The 15,252-nt window shown below is 39.9% G+C and overlaps 1 protein-coding gene across 1 annotated transcript in view; it reads right to left on the bottom strand.

The window, feature by feature from the left end:
- Positions 1 to 15,252, bottom strand: part of KCNQ5 (potassium voltage-gated channel subfamily Q member 5) — a 302,261-nt gene that overhangs the window by 8,216 nt on the left and 278,793 nt on the right. The window contains exon 11 of the mRNA XM_075087083.1: positions 8,136 to 8,244. Within this exon, the coding sequence (XP_074943184.1) occupies positions 8,136 to 8,244 (109 nt within the window). The remainder of the gene's footprint in view (positions 1 to 8,135; positions 8,245 to 15,252) is intronic.

Below are 15,252 nucleotides of genomic sequence, written 5' to 3'. Positions count from 1 at the left end.
ATTTGCTATCTATTGCAATTAAAAAATAGAGATAGTAAATTGGTATCCTATTCCAAATCCCAATATTTCATGCTAATATATTCCCTCTGGATGTATTTAGCAGCTATAAGACAATGAATGGTAATAAAACCCAAAACATGGCTCTCACTCTATGATAAAAATAGATTAGTGGTGTTTTAGTGGAATTTAGGAAAACCGTACTTTTTATAGTTAGGACAGACTTTATGATAATAGGTATGTAGAGTCAGATTAATTATATATAGTGATCTTCTTCTGTTTTCTGTATTATAGATAAATATTCTTCCAAATGGTATCAGCCTTTTCCCACAGTGCTTAGGTTGTTCTTTCCCATTCTGGTAACTTCCAGTTAAAAATGAGAGATTGAAGTATGGAATTGTAGAATTGTAGAATGGTTTGTGTTGGAAGCGGCCTTAAAGGTCATCTAGTTCCAGCCCTCCTGCCATGGGCAGGGACACCTTCCACTAGACCAGGCTGTTCAAAGCCCCATCCAACCTGGCCTTGAACACTTCCAGGGATGGGGCATCTACATTTATCTGGGCAACCTGTTCTAGTGCCTCACCACCCTCACAGTGAAGAACAACTTCCTTATAGCTAATCTAAATCTACCCTCTTTCTGTTTATAGCCATTACCTCTTGTCCTATCACTACATGCCCTTGTAAAAGGTACCTCTCCAGCTTTCTTTAGGCCCCCTTCTCCCCAGAGACTTCTCTTCTCCAGGCTGAATTACCACAACTCTGTCAGCTTGTCTTCATGAGAGCGGTGCTCCAGCCCTCTGATCATCTTTGTGGCCCTCCTCTGGACTCACTCCAACAGGTCCATGTCCTTCTTATGTTGGGGGCCCCAGAGCAGGATGAAATACTCCAGGTGGGGTCTCATGAGAGCAGAGTAGAGAGAGAGAATCACAGAGGCTAGACTGACTGGCCTGTATTTCCACAGGTCTTTCTTTTTTCCCTTTTTTAAAAATGGGGGTTATGTTTCCCCTTTTCCAGTCAATGGGAACTTCACAGGACTGCCACAACTTCTTAAATATTATGGACAGTGGCTTAGCAACTTCATCCACTAGTTCCCTCAGGACCTGCAGATGTAGCTCATCAGGTCCCATGGACTTGTGCACTTTCAGGTTCCTTAGATGGTCTCGAACCTGATCTTTTCCTACAGTGGGCAGTTCTTCATTCTCTCAGTCCCTGCCATTGCCTTCTGCGACTAGGGTGGTGTGGTTTGAGCACTTGCTGGTGAAGACTGAGGCTAAAATCATTGATTACTTCAGCCTTCCCTATATCCTCGGTAACCAGGTCTCCCGTTTCCTTCCAGAGAGGGCCCACATTTTCCCTAGTCTTCCTTTTATCACTGACATACCTATAGAAGCTTTTCTTGTTGCCCTTGACGTCCCTGGCCAGATTTAATTCTATCAGGGCTTTAGCTTTTCTAACCTGATCCCTGGCTGCTTGGACAATTTCTCTGTATTCCTCCCAGGCTATCTGTCCTTGCTTCTATCCTCTGTAGGCTTCCTTTTTGTGTTTGGGTTTGTCCAGGAGCTCGTTGTTCATCAATGCAGGCCTCCTGGTGTTTTTGCCTGACTTCCTCTTTGATGGGATGCATTGCCCCTGAGTTTGGAGGAGGTCATCCTTGACTATTAACTGAGTATCATTCTCATAATAGAAGCTAAAAATGGAAAAGGCCTACTAGGAGTAGTCCATCACCTTGACAGTTCAGGACTGATCTCCATGCAGTTTTAAATATGTCAGATGATGCACTTTCCTCTTTTCCATTGTCAGCCAGTTCTACAGACTAATGGCTTTCAGCGTCCCTTGTAATCTGAAGGCCTCTGAAGCTGGGATGCAGAATTTTTTTTCTTTTAGCTGTCAACTGATGCCAAGATATTCTGTTCATAACAGTCTGGCAGTGAAGACAAACTCCTAGAATCTAGTTCTTGATTCAGGTTACAAAGACTAAATGATGTAGCTGACATACAAGAAAGTATCATTCTTTTGTTATTATTCTCTGTTTTGGTAGTCACAATTTTTTACTTCACAGTCTTGGTAAAGTGAAAATATGAAACCCTATTAGGAAAGCAGAGCCAGAGGATTAATAACATAATTGAGGACAACTGAATTTACCACAACTGGGTGATTTGACAAGAGAAGAGACAGAAGACTAATTTTTATTAACAGCCATAAAAGCTTCTTAATCAGCGTGCACAGAAGTCTTCATTACTGCTTTGTAGCTTTATAACAGTATTTTTGGTTGTCAAGGCAGTTTGTTCATAATGTTCAGAAGTCAAAGACAGGACCAAAAGCCTCACAGCTATCTCAGTGAGGTGTAACTGTACTGTTTCTGGTTTAGTTATTAGCTCATGTGTTGCCATCTTAATTAACTTCAGCAGGATTTGGAACAGGCCCTTCTTTTTACTTTGAATATATACAATTTTACAAAAACTGCAAAAAAGTTTGAAGGGTTATAAAAGACTGGCATTTTAAAAGCCTGAAAGTTAATTAAGAAATGGAAAGCCTGAATTCTTTCAGTGATGAAGCCTAGCAACTGCTTTGCAGTTATTAAATCTTGTTGGTTCTCCATAGTTATTTACTGTCAATTTTGAAAATTCAATTCTCTTCCTGTATCTTGAAATAACTATGTAATTGAACTTGATAGGCTTGAACACCTATCCTGACAGATTATTACAACTATATAGAGCATATTCAAAAGTAGTAGTTGAATTGTGAACAAACAGGCCTTTCAGCTTCCTTCGTTTGTGCTTCTAGAATAAAAAGTTGCTTATTCTGGTGTGTTCCTGTGTGATAAAAACGAAGGATTCAGTTATGCGGGCACAGGTGGATAACCTACCGGTACAAAACAAGGAGAATGAGAACAAAGTGATTCACACCCCAAGTATCTGAAGCACCAGCCGCTAACGCAAAGAGGAGGAACAGAGCAAACGACAGCTCAGCCTGTCATTTCCAGTTATACCACAAGAGGGCAAAAAAGACTCATCATAAACTAAACTGAGTCGCCACCGGCAATACTGGCAATACTGAACTGCTAGTACTGACCAGAGCAGTAATTGAAAGTATGAATTAACCCAAAAGAACAAAGCATGTAGAGCCCATGATTTTTTTAACTATTATTTGTCTTTTTAAATTGCTGTACGCTGTGTAGCGAGGTGTTATTTTAAAACTAAAATCTAATATAGATGATACACAGTTGTAAACGTACTCAAGCCACAAGCATGACAATTTTCTGCTGAGAATTAGCCATAAAAAGTAGCCTGTTTCAATGAGGCATCCAGAGGAGAGCAGCAAAAAAAAATATATTTTGTTTTGAATTAGACCAATATCACAAAGTGCTTTGTCTATAGTTATCATCTAAACCACAGGTCCCACTAATCTTTACATTGCCTGGTAATTTGTTCGAAAGGTATAGATCAAATACCAACTTTTGTCTTATTGAACCCTAGCAGCCAAAAGCAGCATCCATTTCATTTAACTCTTGTCAAATGCAGGATCAGCACTGAGCTAGAACTATAGTGTTTTCTGAAAGTGCAGCTTGCATCTCATTCCTGACACTTATTGCATTTTATTTTCAATTCATGTTGTCCCTTCCAGTATTAAAAGCTATTCTGCTTGTCATTAGTGCACTTTTCTGAGACTGGCACTGAGTCAGAACATCTCTAATCCTCTGTGCAGCCCTGTCGTACTCATGTTATTTTTTTAAAATCTGTATCTTACCAGTCTTGTCATTACCTCAGGAAGAAATAAAAGCTTCATTCTATTAGGCTTCAGGTAAACTCACACATGGTTCCCGCCTTAAAGATTAAAAGACAGGTAGGGTGTTTTGCCCATGGCTAGATGAGTTGCCCATAGGCTGTTTGTTCACTTACCACAACAGGAAAGCAGGTGTACACAGATCTAGTTGTGCTGGTTCCTCTGCCTTTCTACCCTTAGCTTGCCATATAACTCTCTTCCCGGTAAACTGCAATGTGCAGAACAGGTCAGGGTCCAACACAGAGAGGCCAACAGACAAAGGTGGCTGAGAGGTAGTTCCACTACATGTGGTCAATATTGCCTCCTCTCTCAGGTCTTGACCTGGACTAACCCATCCCCTAGCAGCCAGGGACATTGATTGCTCCCAAGCACAGGGCTGTCATAGATGAAGACACATTTAAGAGCCTTGCCTAGACTGTGAAGACCATCTGGGCAGAAAATATACAGTATGTTGGGATTTTAAAAAAATGGAGGATTCTGAAACACCACCATGGAACAAACTCATAATGGCTGCTAAGGAAAATTTTATAGGTGTAGCAGAAGCATTTCAAAGACTGAACATAAATAGTAAATTATATTTTCCTTCTTTGGCTATTAAATATATAGGACTATTCAACTATACAGTTTATCAGCTCAAGAATTCTCAAATTTCATTACATTTAGCTACATTTATTATTATTATTTCTTATTAACAACAAATGAAAATACATCTATGCAATCACTAGAGTTAAAGAGAGAATAGACCGCTTAGGTCAGCAAGTTCATCTTCCTGCGATTGCAGTTATTTCCTATTGCATATTTATTTATGCTTCTCAAATCTAATTTTGTATTCCATAAATAGTAAAATAATTCCATCATTTCCATTATGGAGAGTATTACAGAACTTAGTACGTCTTGCTATGAAAAGTGATCACAGATATCTCAATAAATTGGAACAAGGTATCCTCATCTTCTCTTTAGTCTCTTTTATATACATTCATCATTGTGAACAAACTTAGAGAGCTGGAAAATGCAATGTTTTTTGTTAATCTCCAGGAACTCTGAAGGATATTAATGGCTTTTTGTCCATGACAAGACTAGGGCTGGCTGAGTAGTGCTACAAAACCCGCTGGCCCAAAGGCTCACTGTACCACTGGCAAGGCCTGGTTTGGGCACTGCTCTGATCCCAGCTGGAGGCTGCAGAGGGGCAGGAGTGACGCTGGCCTGGCCCAAGGCACGCTGTGGAGCACACCACGTTTCAGCATGCTACGCAGCTGCTCCCTCTCACCCAACACTCTGCAAATGCATTGAGCAGCTTTTCCTTACTTTCCCATCTGCCTTCCTTGATCTTTCCTGACAGAGAGTTTGTTGTAAGAGGGGATGTAGGGGGCAGCACAAGAGATGGGCTGTGGAAGACTCAGCTTGGGGGGCTTTGACAGGAGGCTGACAATGTGACATGTTACTGGGCAGGTCTGCTCGGTGGGTCTTCAGTAGGACTGGTTGGGAGTCCTATTTTTGGAAAGGGCCAATATGTTATGAACTTTTTCAGGAAAGGACTATTTTCTCCATCTGATATTTTGACCATTTCAAAATGAAAGTTTGGGGGTTTGTTCAAAATCAAAAAGTTGTTTTGAAAAATAAAGTAGTCCTGGGAAAAGTGTAAGTAAGCAAGGTCAAAACTGAGCAGTACACTTTGAAATTGCCAAAATGAAAGATTACAAATAAACCAAGTTTTGTCTTTTGCTATTTCAAGGCTGTTCAACCTGAGAGTAACCAGCATATTCTAGGCTCCTTTCACAGACCCGACCTGACCCCGCCCCCAGTTCTTTCTGATTCCCAAACTGAGAGGCCCTACCTCTGTAAACCCACAGACATGAATGAATTTTGCAAATTTCATTTTTTACCCAAAGCAAATGGAACATTTGTATGATTGTAAAACAATTTGTACCCAGCTTTAAGCAGGAAAAAATAATTACTCTTCCTTATTGCAGTTTTTCAACACGATGTAGCCAGAATGGATTCAACTGTATATGCTTACATTTGGGGTCTTTTGAATAGTGCCTCGTGAAGCTATTCAAGTACTTTCTGTCTTCATCTACTCCTGTATATCAGCAAGAAAGGAAAAATAGCCTCCCCCCTCCCCCCTTGCCTTTGCAATTCAAAGCGGTTGCTAAAAACAAACTTCAAAATGAGGCACAAAGTTTCCATATAGGCAGATGTTATCGTCTTGAAATTCTACAGTTACTATAGTGTCTCAGATCCTTCTTCAGATGTTTGCATAGATCTCAGTGTAGTTGGGTAACAGATACTCTGAATAATCAGGAAGAAGAGTATCAGCTACCTGACGAACTGAATTATCAGTCTTTTGATTTTGAGAGATTAAGGTATAGCATTTAACAGACGTCTGAAGATCATTGCATACTACTGCTTTACAAAACAAAGGTATGTTTCTGAAGCAAGATATATGTGCTGCTTGCAGTCTAGTGAAGCACCAATATTTGCAGGGAGAGATGGGTGAGACTCATGGCTAATTGATAGTAAGTGGAGATGCAGAATTGTTATTCTCAGCCTCAGTAGTGAAATGAGTTGGGTTTTGGTAAGTCAAGTGTGCAGAGAAAAAGTTGGAGGTAATGTAAAAAGTTTACTTTTATCAGTTAAATTGTGCATGTCTGAAACAACCAAACTGTTGCATCTTTGCTCTTCTTATTAGAACATTTCTGTGGATGGCACTGTGGAGAAAGTTTGCCAACTACATCCTTCCAATTTGGTTACTTTCCATTTGAGCTAATAGTTACCAAGAGAACCAAGCAAAGATGCAGGTGATGCACTGAACAATCCAGTGGTGCCTTTGCAAACAAGCTGCATGAATTTAGTATTAAAATGTCAATTTGATCTTAAGGAATTTGGACAGTATTGAGAATGAGACGACCACTGGTATCGCTTGCCAGGACAGCGGCAAGGTGAACTTGGAGCCAAGAGTCAACCAGTCTGTTTAAAATGCAACATCATAGACAAGGACCTTTGGCACCAGATCCAATGGGCTCTGCTAATTGTTCCTAATTTGAGCATTTTCCATTTGAAGGAATAGGTCTGCCTTGTAGGTGGGTGTCCACTGTGTAGAAAGATTTCTGTGACCTGCTGAAACATTGCTGGCAAGAGATGGTTCTCAGCGGTGACATTTGAGTTGCCAGTTACGGTGGCTGTGGACACAGCCCTGGTATCTGACATGTCCTGTGAGGTCATTTCCAGGCAGGTTGGAAAAATGGTTGGAACAGATGTCTGCAAGTGATCTGTCAAGCTGCCTGTGCTAGTAGAAAAGTATTAGAAGCAGCCTTACTTGCTATCTGTCTTCATGGGCAATCAGTGGAAAAAAGGGAAGGAAATACAAGTAGCCCATAGGTTATCACTGTATGAAATTATTTGATAAAGACCTTGAGTTCTTTCTTCCCATAGTGCTGAGAAAACTCAGGCAAGGGTACCCCTGCAGGAAAACATCATATTTCCGTAGGGTTTTGCCGAAATCCCCCATGGCTGCTGCCTGCCTGCCTGCAAGAAGGGTGCCAGGCACTGAGGTGACTGTGATGCAAAGCCAGTGGGGTGACCCCCAGCAATAACTTCAGGTTTGCTGTCAGCAGACAGGGAACGCTTGAGCTCTCCTTGCTTGTCAATGTACTCATTATGGTGGGGATTTGGCCTGTCAGGATTTGCACTTCAAAATATTCAGGAGATGAAGAGCCTTGGCAGTCTCAGGAGGGTGAATGCTAAGTTTAAGCTTTAAATACAGGTAATTTTATAAGTTCCAATGCAGTTTGCTACTTTCTTGGAAAAGAAGGAGACTATTAGTTTTAAATTATTGGGGTTATATTTAGTTCAATGGATAGTGGCAGGCAAGGCTTTGCACAATTGAATGAATCTAATTATTCTGCTGTTACCAGAAGAAAGTTGAAATAAAAGTAATATGACAGACAGTTTCAGGAATTCAGAAATGCAATAAAAACCTAAACTGTTAAAGGAAATAACTTTTCCAGGCAAAGTGTTATATATTCAGTAGAACTACATCAAACTGGATTACAGTAGTTTGGATTACAGGAAATATAGTGGAAACCAGCATTCGTTACTCTCTTTTTTCCTGAATCAAATCATGTAACATTTTTAGACATTGAAAAGCTGATAACAGAACAGAGAAAATATTTCAACTTGTAAATAAAATACTGATGAAAAGGAAGCATAAATAAACTATATTAGCATTAGTTATGTAACAAACACAGCCATGTGATAAGTTCAACTAACTACCACTTTATTAATTGACATGCAGTTAATTAGTGTCTTAATTAAAGAAATCTGAAATATCTATTCATTCAGTATTTTTTACTCACCTGATTGCTCTGATGACAGTTTTAAGAGCAGGGGTGAGATCTTCTACTGACACATCACACTGGCACCCTTTATCATCATAAACATCATCTGTTCCAAGACTGGTGTCAGCTGCAAAATACAAAAGCAGACTAAACAAGCAGCATTTAAAAATATCTTCTTTAGTGTTTTCTAACTGCCTGCACAGTGGTTCTGGAAAAATAAGGGCTACAAATCAAACAAGACAGAGCTTCACCAGTTTACAAACTTGTCGGTGTCTGCTGTTTGTGCCATAGAAGGCCTGGGTAGTCCCTAGTGTAAACAGTAGAAGTTAGACAGGAAAAAAGCCCTCTTATTTTTCAAACAAATTAATAGCGTAGTACCAGTATGTCTATTCCTGATGTCTGGCTGTTTTTCATCACATCCTCTGTCTTAAGGGAAAGTGGTGAGCTAACAGATGTAATAGCAGATCAAAAGATGCTGAAGTTATATTCAATTATTACTTTTTTACCACTGTAGATCTACCTGACACTGAAGGCAAAGGAGAAGACCCACTTCATTTACTAAGGAGGCTGTGGAATGATCCAACGCTTTATTACACGTGAAAATAAATGAAGTACCTTCTTACCAGAAATGAATAGAGAATGACATCCACCACTGATGAATTGCCACCTTAAACGTCAGAGCCATATAGATTTTGCAGCCTTCGTTTGCAAGAGGAGCTTAAGCCAAGTTACTGCATTTATATGCCTGAAAAAATTGGATCGTCTACCCTTTCCTAATGCTGCCTCTGCAGTTACCATTTGGGAACTAACTAGAAATCTCAGAAGTGCCCAGTGTACCTCAATACACAAGAAAACAGGGACTTAAAATGTGCTGGAGTGGGAACAGAGCAAGGAGGGCAGGGTCAGTGAATGCCCCTATGTCATATATAACTCAAAAGCACATGAAATACAGGAAACTTGTCTTGAGAGTAGATGTTTTTTCCTCCCAAACCATCTCTCTTCACCTGTGTAAAGTCCAAGTGCCCAAGTGAAGAACTGCACTCAAGGCCAGTGTATTCCAACATATAATTGTATCTGCTTCATAAAGAAAAGAACGTAAAACGAAATAGTGACATATGAAATAGAGAAAAAAGGATGGGATTCAGTAACCCTCAGTAATGGAGATTTCTTCCCAGTCCTATGTCCCTACCTACATTCAAGCCATTATTTAAAACATAGGCTTAGTCATCCAGAAACACTGCAAGTAAACCATTTCCGGGACTTCTACTATAAGCAAATTTGAAGCACAATCAGACACAAATGATTGCAGGACATTTTTTGCAAGTTCCTTTTTCATAAAGACTGTAAATTAAAGATGAAAAATATTGTCAGTCAGAAGTGCCTGGAAATTTCATGGCACTTTGTAAATCTAATAGGAATGCTATCTTAGAATAAAAAGCATTGTACTAGGCTGCGTCTTCAGGAACTGGTATTGCTGCATTGTTGTCTTCACAGATCTAATATTTGGCCATAATAACTTACTTTGATGATCCTGGCTAGTTCATTACCCTCAAAAATATATTTTCTTTTTTGACTATTGCTGAACTGGTACATCCATGAGGAACATCTACCATAGCTTTGAAGAGCAGGAGGTTTTATCTTTGACAGATCAACTTAATATAGAAAGAAAGAGGGTTTATAGCCAAGTTAATAATGTCTTCAGGTACACATGAATCAATTAAATGCAACCTTAAAAAATTTTCAGTTGAACACTGTAGAAGTGAAATTTTCATACAAAACTTTGAAATCTCCCCTTCCACAAGCTTTGCTACTGGCTAGGCTTATCTTATAGATAAAATATATATGTCTCTCCACCTATCCTGTGTAACTAAGATTTGGATCCCTGCCCAAAAATGTAATTAGCTAAAATAAACGATGTAATCGGTTTGATAGGTATATAAACTACCTAAACCTCTATTTCCAAAGGTACTAAGCATCCCATGACACTAACTTTCCAGGTGTCTCGTCTGATCAGCCTCCAGTTACTTCTCTGCTGAATTCTTCCAGCTCATTTCTAAGTACCATACTAAAAGCCAGAGCCCTTTATGCTACTGGTATTGCCAGTGGGTCTCCAAGGTTTGAATCTACGCAGTTATGCTGGTGTAAATTAGAATAATTCTGCTAAGGTTACAAGAGCTGCAACCATGTAACCCCAGTGAAACAAGACACTTTAACTTGAAAGTTTAAAATAAACATGTTTCTAAATGGTTCTCTCACTGATACGGTTCCTGGGTCCTTTGCCAAGTACAGTATCATTAATAAAAGCGTTTCCTTAATGCAGTATATCTTTGCAGAACCGTTTTGAGAACAGTGTGGTGCAATTAGAGTATTCCATGTTGCTCACATGTGGATACAAAAATCAGCAAAATGTTTAGACTGACGCTGGAAAATTCTTATAAATTTAAGCCAGCTTTAAGAAGAGATACTGCTCCTAATAAATCACCTTCTTTTTTCTCTTTCTAATATTCCCACTGACATGAATTTCCTTCATTATGGCAGGCACTCAGTACCACATGTCAATAAAACTTGTGAAAATCTATAAACCTGGTTTGATTCATATGGGAAACATTCATGTTTCTTTATAATACTGAGCAGACTTGGGAAAAGGTTTGGGAAATGCAGAGTAACAATTTGGAAAAAAAATTTCCAGCTTAAAACTCCACTGAAATAAAAGTTCACATTCTGATGATTTTTTCCAGTGGAAGCTCATCTTGTGTGCGACAACGTTATGAGGTGAGATGTACTTGTATCGCTTCTGTCCCTCTCGAGTTCATCCTCGAGGTCGGGGCTGCGTTGTGGTCAGTTTGGCTGCTTCAGCAGCTCCAGCTGTTAAAATCCCTGCCAGTTCCCAGACTGGGGCTAAGCTACGGCCTCTGATGAGCCCCGATCCATGCTGCTGCCTGTTCCCAGAGAGAGCCCTCCCCATCATTAATGGGGCAGGTAGACCCTCTGGTGCCAGCTCATGCCTAGCCCTGCAGGCATCTGCTTCATCCTTCCCCGTACCCCTTGGCTGCATCTCCTGCTCTCAATTGGGGTGGCTGTTCGTGCTCCAAGCAGGCTCCACAGGCAACCTTTGGCAACAGCTGCTCTGCATGAACCTGGCAGGCCAGGCCTTCCTAGGGTTAGCATTGCTCCTTCTTTCTCTCCGGGAGCCTCTACCACCAGCTAAACAGGCCTTTCACATCTGCTGCTTGGGCAAGACAAGGCCAGTCTTGATGGTGGCCAAAGCATCTCTTCATATGGATTTAGACATAACCCTGCAAGTCTCCCTAAGAAGGGGTGTCAGCCAGTCTGACAGTCCAGAAACAATTCCTCTCTTCTAATACCAGCATCTTTACAATTCAGGATGTGTTTTGATCCTGAACACTTACCTGGAACGTGTTTATTTCACAACTGATGAGGCATCTGCCATTATCTTATGATCTTTGACATTATTTACTTTGGGCTAAAGTCTTGTCTTTGCCACTTTTTAATTTCTTCCTCTTTTTACTTAAAAGCAGTCTTTGATTTAATCACACAGCAAATCGGCAATTACCAAGAAATAGAGGAGAGGCATGTACAAGTCATTAAATTTGTCTTGATATTTCCCTGTTTGTCACAGTATTTATGCATTCTTCATGCAAACTCCAGTCATTTATGATCACCCCAAATGAATGGGCTAAAAATTATGCTGTTCTGAAACATTATATGTCACCAACAAAAAATTTACGAGTTTGTAGCTGCATTTCATATGGCTCTGTGCAAAATCTACGCACAAAGCTTGATTTATTATTTCTGTAAATACGTGTCCTTTCTTAGACGTGTGTTCTGTTGGTTTAATAACATGCTTTGGCGTCAGGAAAACTGTGACACTACTCTGATCACCCTCATAGCTCTATGCTTTCAATGTCAGTAACATTCAAGTAATTATGTGCCTGTTGAACAGAATCGAAAAGATTTTGTACACTTTAATGTTTTCTGGGAACTGCCATATGCTAGCAACAACAAACCAGCATTAATAAATGCATGTGCCAACACCATGAATAGTCCTATGGAAGTGCTTCTAGTGTAGTCAGCGGTATGATGATCCCAACATAGACCTTTTGACTTGTTTTTTGGAAGCTTTCGGAAGCACTTAGATCTTACTATGACTGCATAGGAAGCAGTTAGGACGCTTCATGTGGGTGATCTAAATCATTCTGCTGAGGCTGAGTACCTACCCTTTAGACATGGCAAAACCTAAATAGGTGCCTGAAGTTGATAACCTGCATATGACTCTCAATTATTCACGTTATAGGACAGTGTTGTGTCAACGTGGTAAAAAAACCACTGATTTGGAAAAAAAGTCTGATTGATTTTCATTGTAATGCATGACTCTAGGTGAAAAATAGATGGTGGCCTAATTTTCACAGGTGCTGTGTTACATCAAGCCATAGTGTATCATTCAAAATCCAGAGTTCAACTTGGGAACTGAAGTCCAAGCAATTCATAATGCAGCTCCACAGCCTGCTCTCCATCTTGCTCAGCAGCCTCATCTGGGCACAGAGCTGCTCTGGCTGCCCAGGGCAGCAGTGCAGGGCACCCCAAAGAGGCACACTCATCTCCAAACTCATTTTCTGTGTGAAAGAAAGAAAATGAGTGGAGAATTCAGTGCATCTAATTCCTGGGCAAGTAAAGTTAGTCATAAATTCCAAGCTTTCAGAGGACAGATTGTCCCATCAGATGACGTGCAGCCCTGTGGGAGGTGCAGATCATAGAATCACAGAATCATAGAATCGTTAAGGTTGGAAAAGACCCTTAAGACCATCGAGTCCAACCACTAACCTATCACTGCCAAGTCCACCACTAAACCATATCCTCAAGCACCACGTCTACCCTTCTTTTAAATACCTCCAGGGATGGAGGCTCAACCACCTCCCTGGGCAGCCTGTTCCACTGCCTGACAACCCTTTTGGTGAAGATGCATAGGCCTGCTGCAGCAGGGGTGCTCAGCTGCTTTAGCATTAGACTCCTAACTGCCTTAGTGTTAAATGGCTACTGAGCTCAGGTAATCCCTCTTGTTCAAGAAACAATGCTGGTGACTTAATACTGTCATTATTCTGTTCTTTCAGCCCCTTTTGAAAGCAATGTAGAGCCCCTGTTAAGCTGCTGTAGGTAATGCCTAGGATGCCCACAAGGTAGGTGCATTTCCCTCAGCTTTACACTGTCTTTGAAGTACCTTTCTTCACCCTGAGCATTTGCTGTGGGAAGTTAGGGATTTAGCCTATGTTCTCTAAAAAATGGAGATATGTATTTTATAGTATTTCCACAAATGCCATAATGCACAGAATGTTACACAAAATCTCAGTTACATTTTTCCCTCAAAAAGTATTGTAAGTACAAACATCTTAATGGTTTATGTTCATACAACTCATGCAAATACCCTTTATCAAAATATGATGTCTCAGCCTAGTGCCTTTGTTTAAAATTGTTTCATGAAACAACTCACCTCTTCACAAGCTCTCATTATTTTCCTGTTTGTTGAACCATGACTACAAATTCCTCTCACTACCCCAGAGTGATTTTCTTTCAAATCATCCTTTGCTTTAAACCATCAGCAAGCTGACTCTCTTTCAGTAAAGAGTTCATATGAATTGTTTTACTGTGATTGCTTGCTAAGGTCCATAGGAAAAATCTACTGAAAAAAGCAACACTAATTGAGATGGAACTTAATTGCATGCTTAATGATAAGAATGCCCAAAGCTCCCCCAAAAAGGAAAAGGCAGCAGCCCATGTTTACATGCTTTCCAGAGCAGAGGCCAGAAAAAGGAGGCCCAAGGGAGTGAATCATGTATTTATTTCCTTGATCCCTGAAAAAAAAAAAAAAAAGGAAAAAAAAAGAAAAAGCTTTCTTTTAATCAGGAAAGAAGGAAGGAGGCAGGACAAGTAAACTTCCATTATGTATTCTTCATTTTAGACGCTTAGTATTTGTCTAGAAAATGACACAAAAATCTGTGGTACTACACAACAGTATTCAAGTGGCAAAATTAAGAAAGAAGGAATAAGGATGACAACATTTGGAAACATTGTTTACAAGGAGCTTTTATGAAATGATTTCCGTTTCCATGCTGGAAAGCAATTTCTCAGGAAAGGAAGGAAACTGGTGCCTCCTGGAAGGAGGAGCACTTCTGCACGAGCTTATAGGAGCTCCCTTTCTCTTCTGCACAGCCTAAGCCTCTACCCTGCAGGCAGTACCTATGCAGAGTGCATTAGTGCTGTACCCATACTCTGTGCCTTTCTCCCTTGCTTTTCCCCTGAAAAAGGCAAAGCTTTCCAGATGGGGAAGAGAGGAGAACATCAGAACTGGAATTCAGTAGCTGCAGTGAAGTATGAAGCAGAATATCATAAAGAATACCCCTAAAAACATTTAATATGTGAAAGCATTTATAAAAAAAGATCAGATTTGGTCAAAATGGAAGATAGGATTGGTGGAAATTTTTTTGTACATATTCTGAGTATAATTATCTAGTCTCCTTTCTTTGTAAGTACAATTTTTTAAGGTCAGAAACCTAATTTATATCAGTTATCATATAGTGCAGGCAAGTTCCAAGTATCTAAAATTCTAGCATTCCCTAACAACTCTCAATTATCTTTAGTTATTATTCAACTTCGCAAAGATTTTCTGCACTGGCAATATTTCATGGAACAGCTCTCACTGTTTAATTAAAAAGGAGTCCTTTTCATTTTGAGTGATGATATGGAGAACCAGGAGACTTTCTGAAAACAATTCATTATGTGCACAATAATTGTGGAGTTAAAATGGCTGATCTTATTACAAATAGTGGCACATTAGCCAGCAAGTTTATATGGCCATATGAGAAAAGTCAGAAAGAAAAGCAGTAGGTGTCTCCAAATGTATGATTTCAGTGTATTTTTAGATACACATCTCTCTGTTATTTTATATACACTGTTTACAAGAAGATAAAACTGTAAAAGAAATTGCAAATATATATGATAAGATCTAGAACTGTGGACTAATGAGCTAAATGTCGTGCCTAATTGACTGTCTCTCTGCAAGACCTTGTAGCACGTCAGTTGATACGATGTCTGATACTCCATAAGGCCTACAGTCCTATTT

The sequence above is a fragment of the Phalacrocorax aristotelis genome, chromosome 3 (genome assembly GCF_949628215.1).
Source record: "Phalacrocorax aristotelis chromosome 3, bGulAri2.1, whole genome shotgun sequence".
Classification (NCBI taxonomy): domain Eukaryota; kingdom Metazoa; phylum Chordata; class Aves; order Suliformes; family Phalacrocoracidae; genus Phalacrocorax; species Phalacrocorax aristotelis.
The sequence above is the reverse complement of the archived record's forward strand: the minus strand, read 5'-3'. Positions and strand labels throughout refer to the sequence as shown.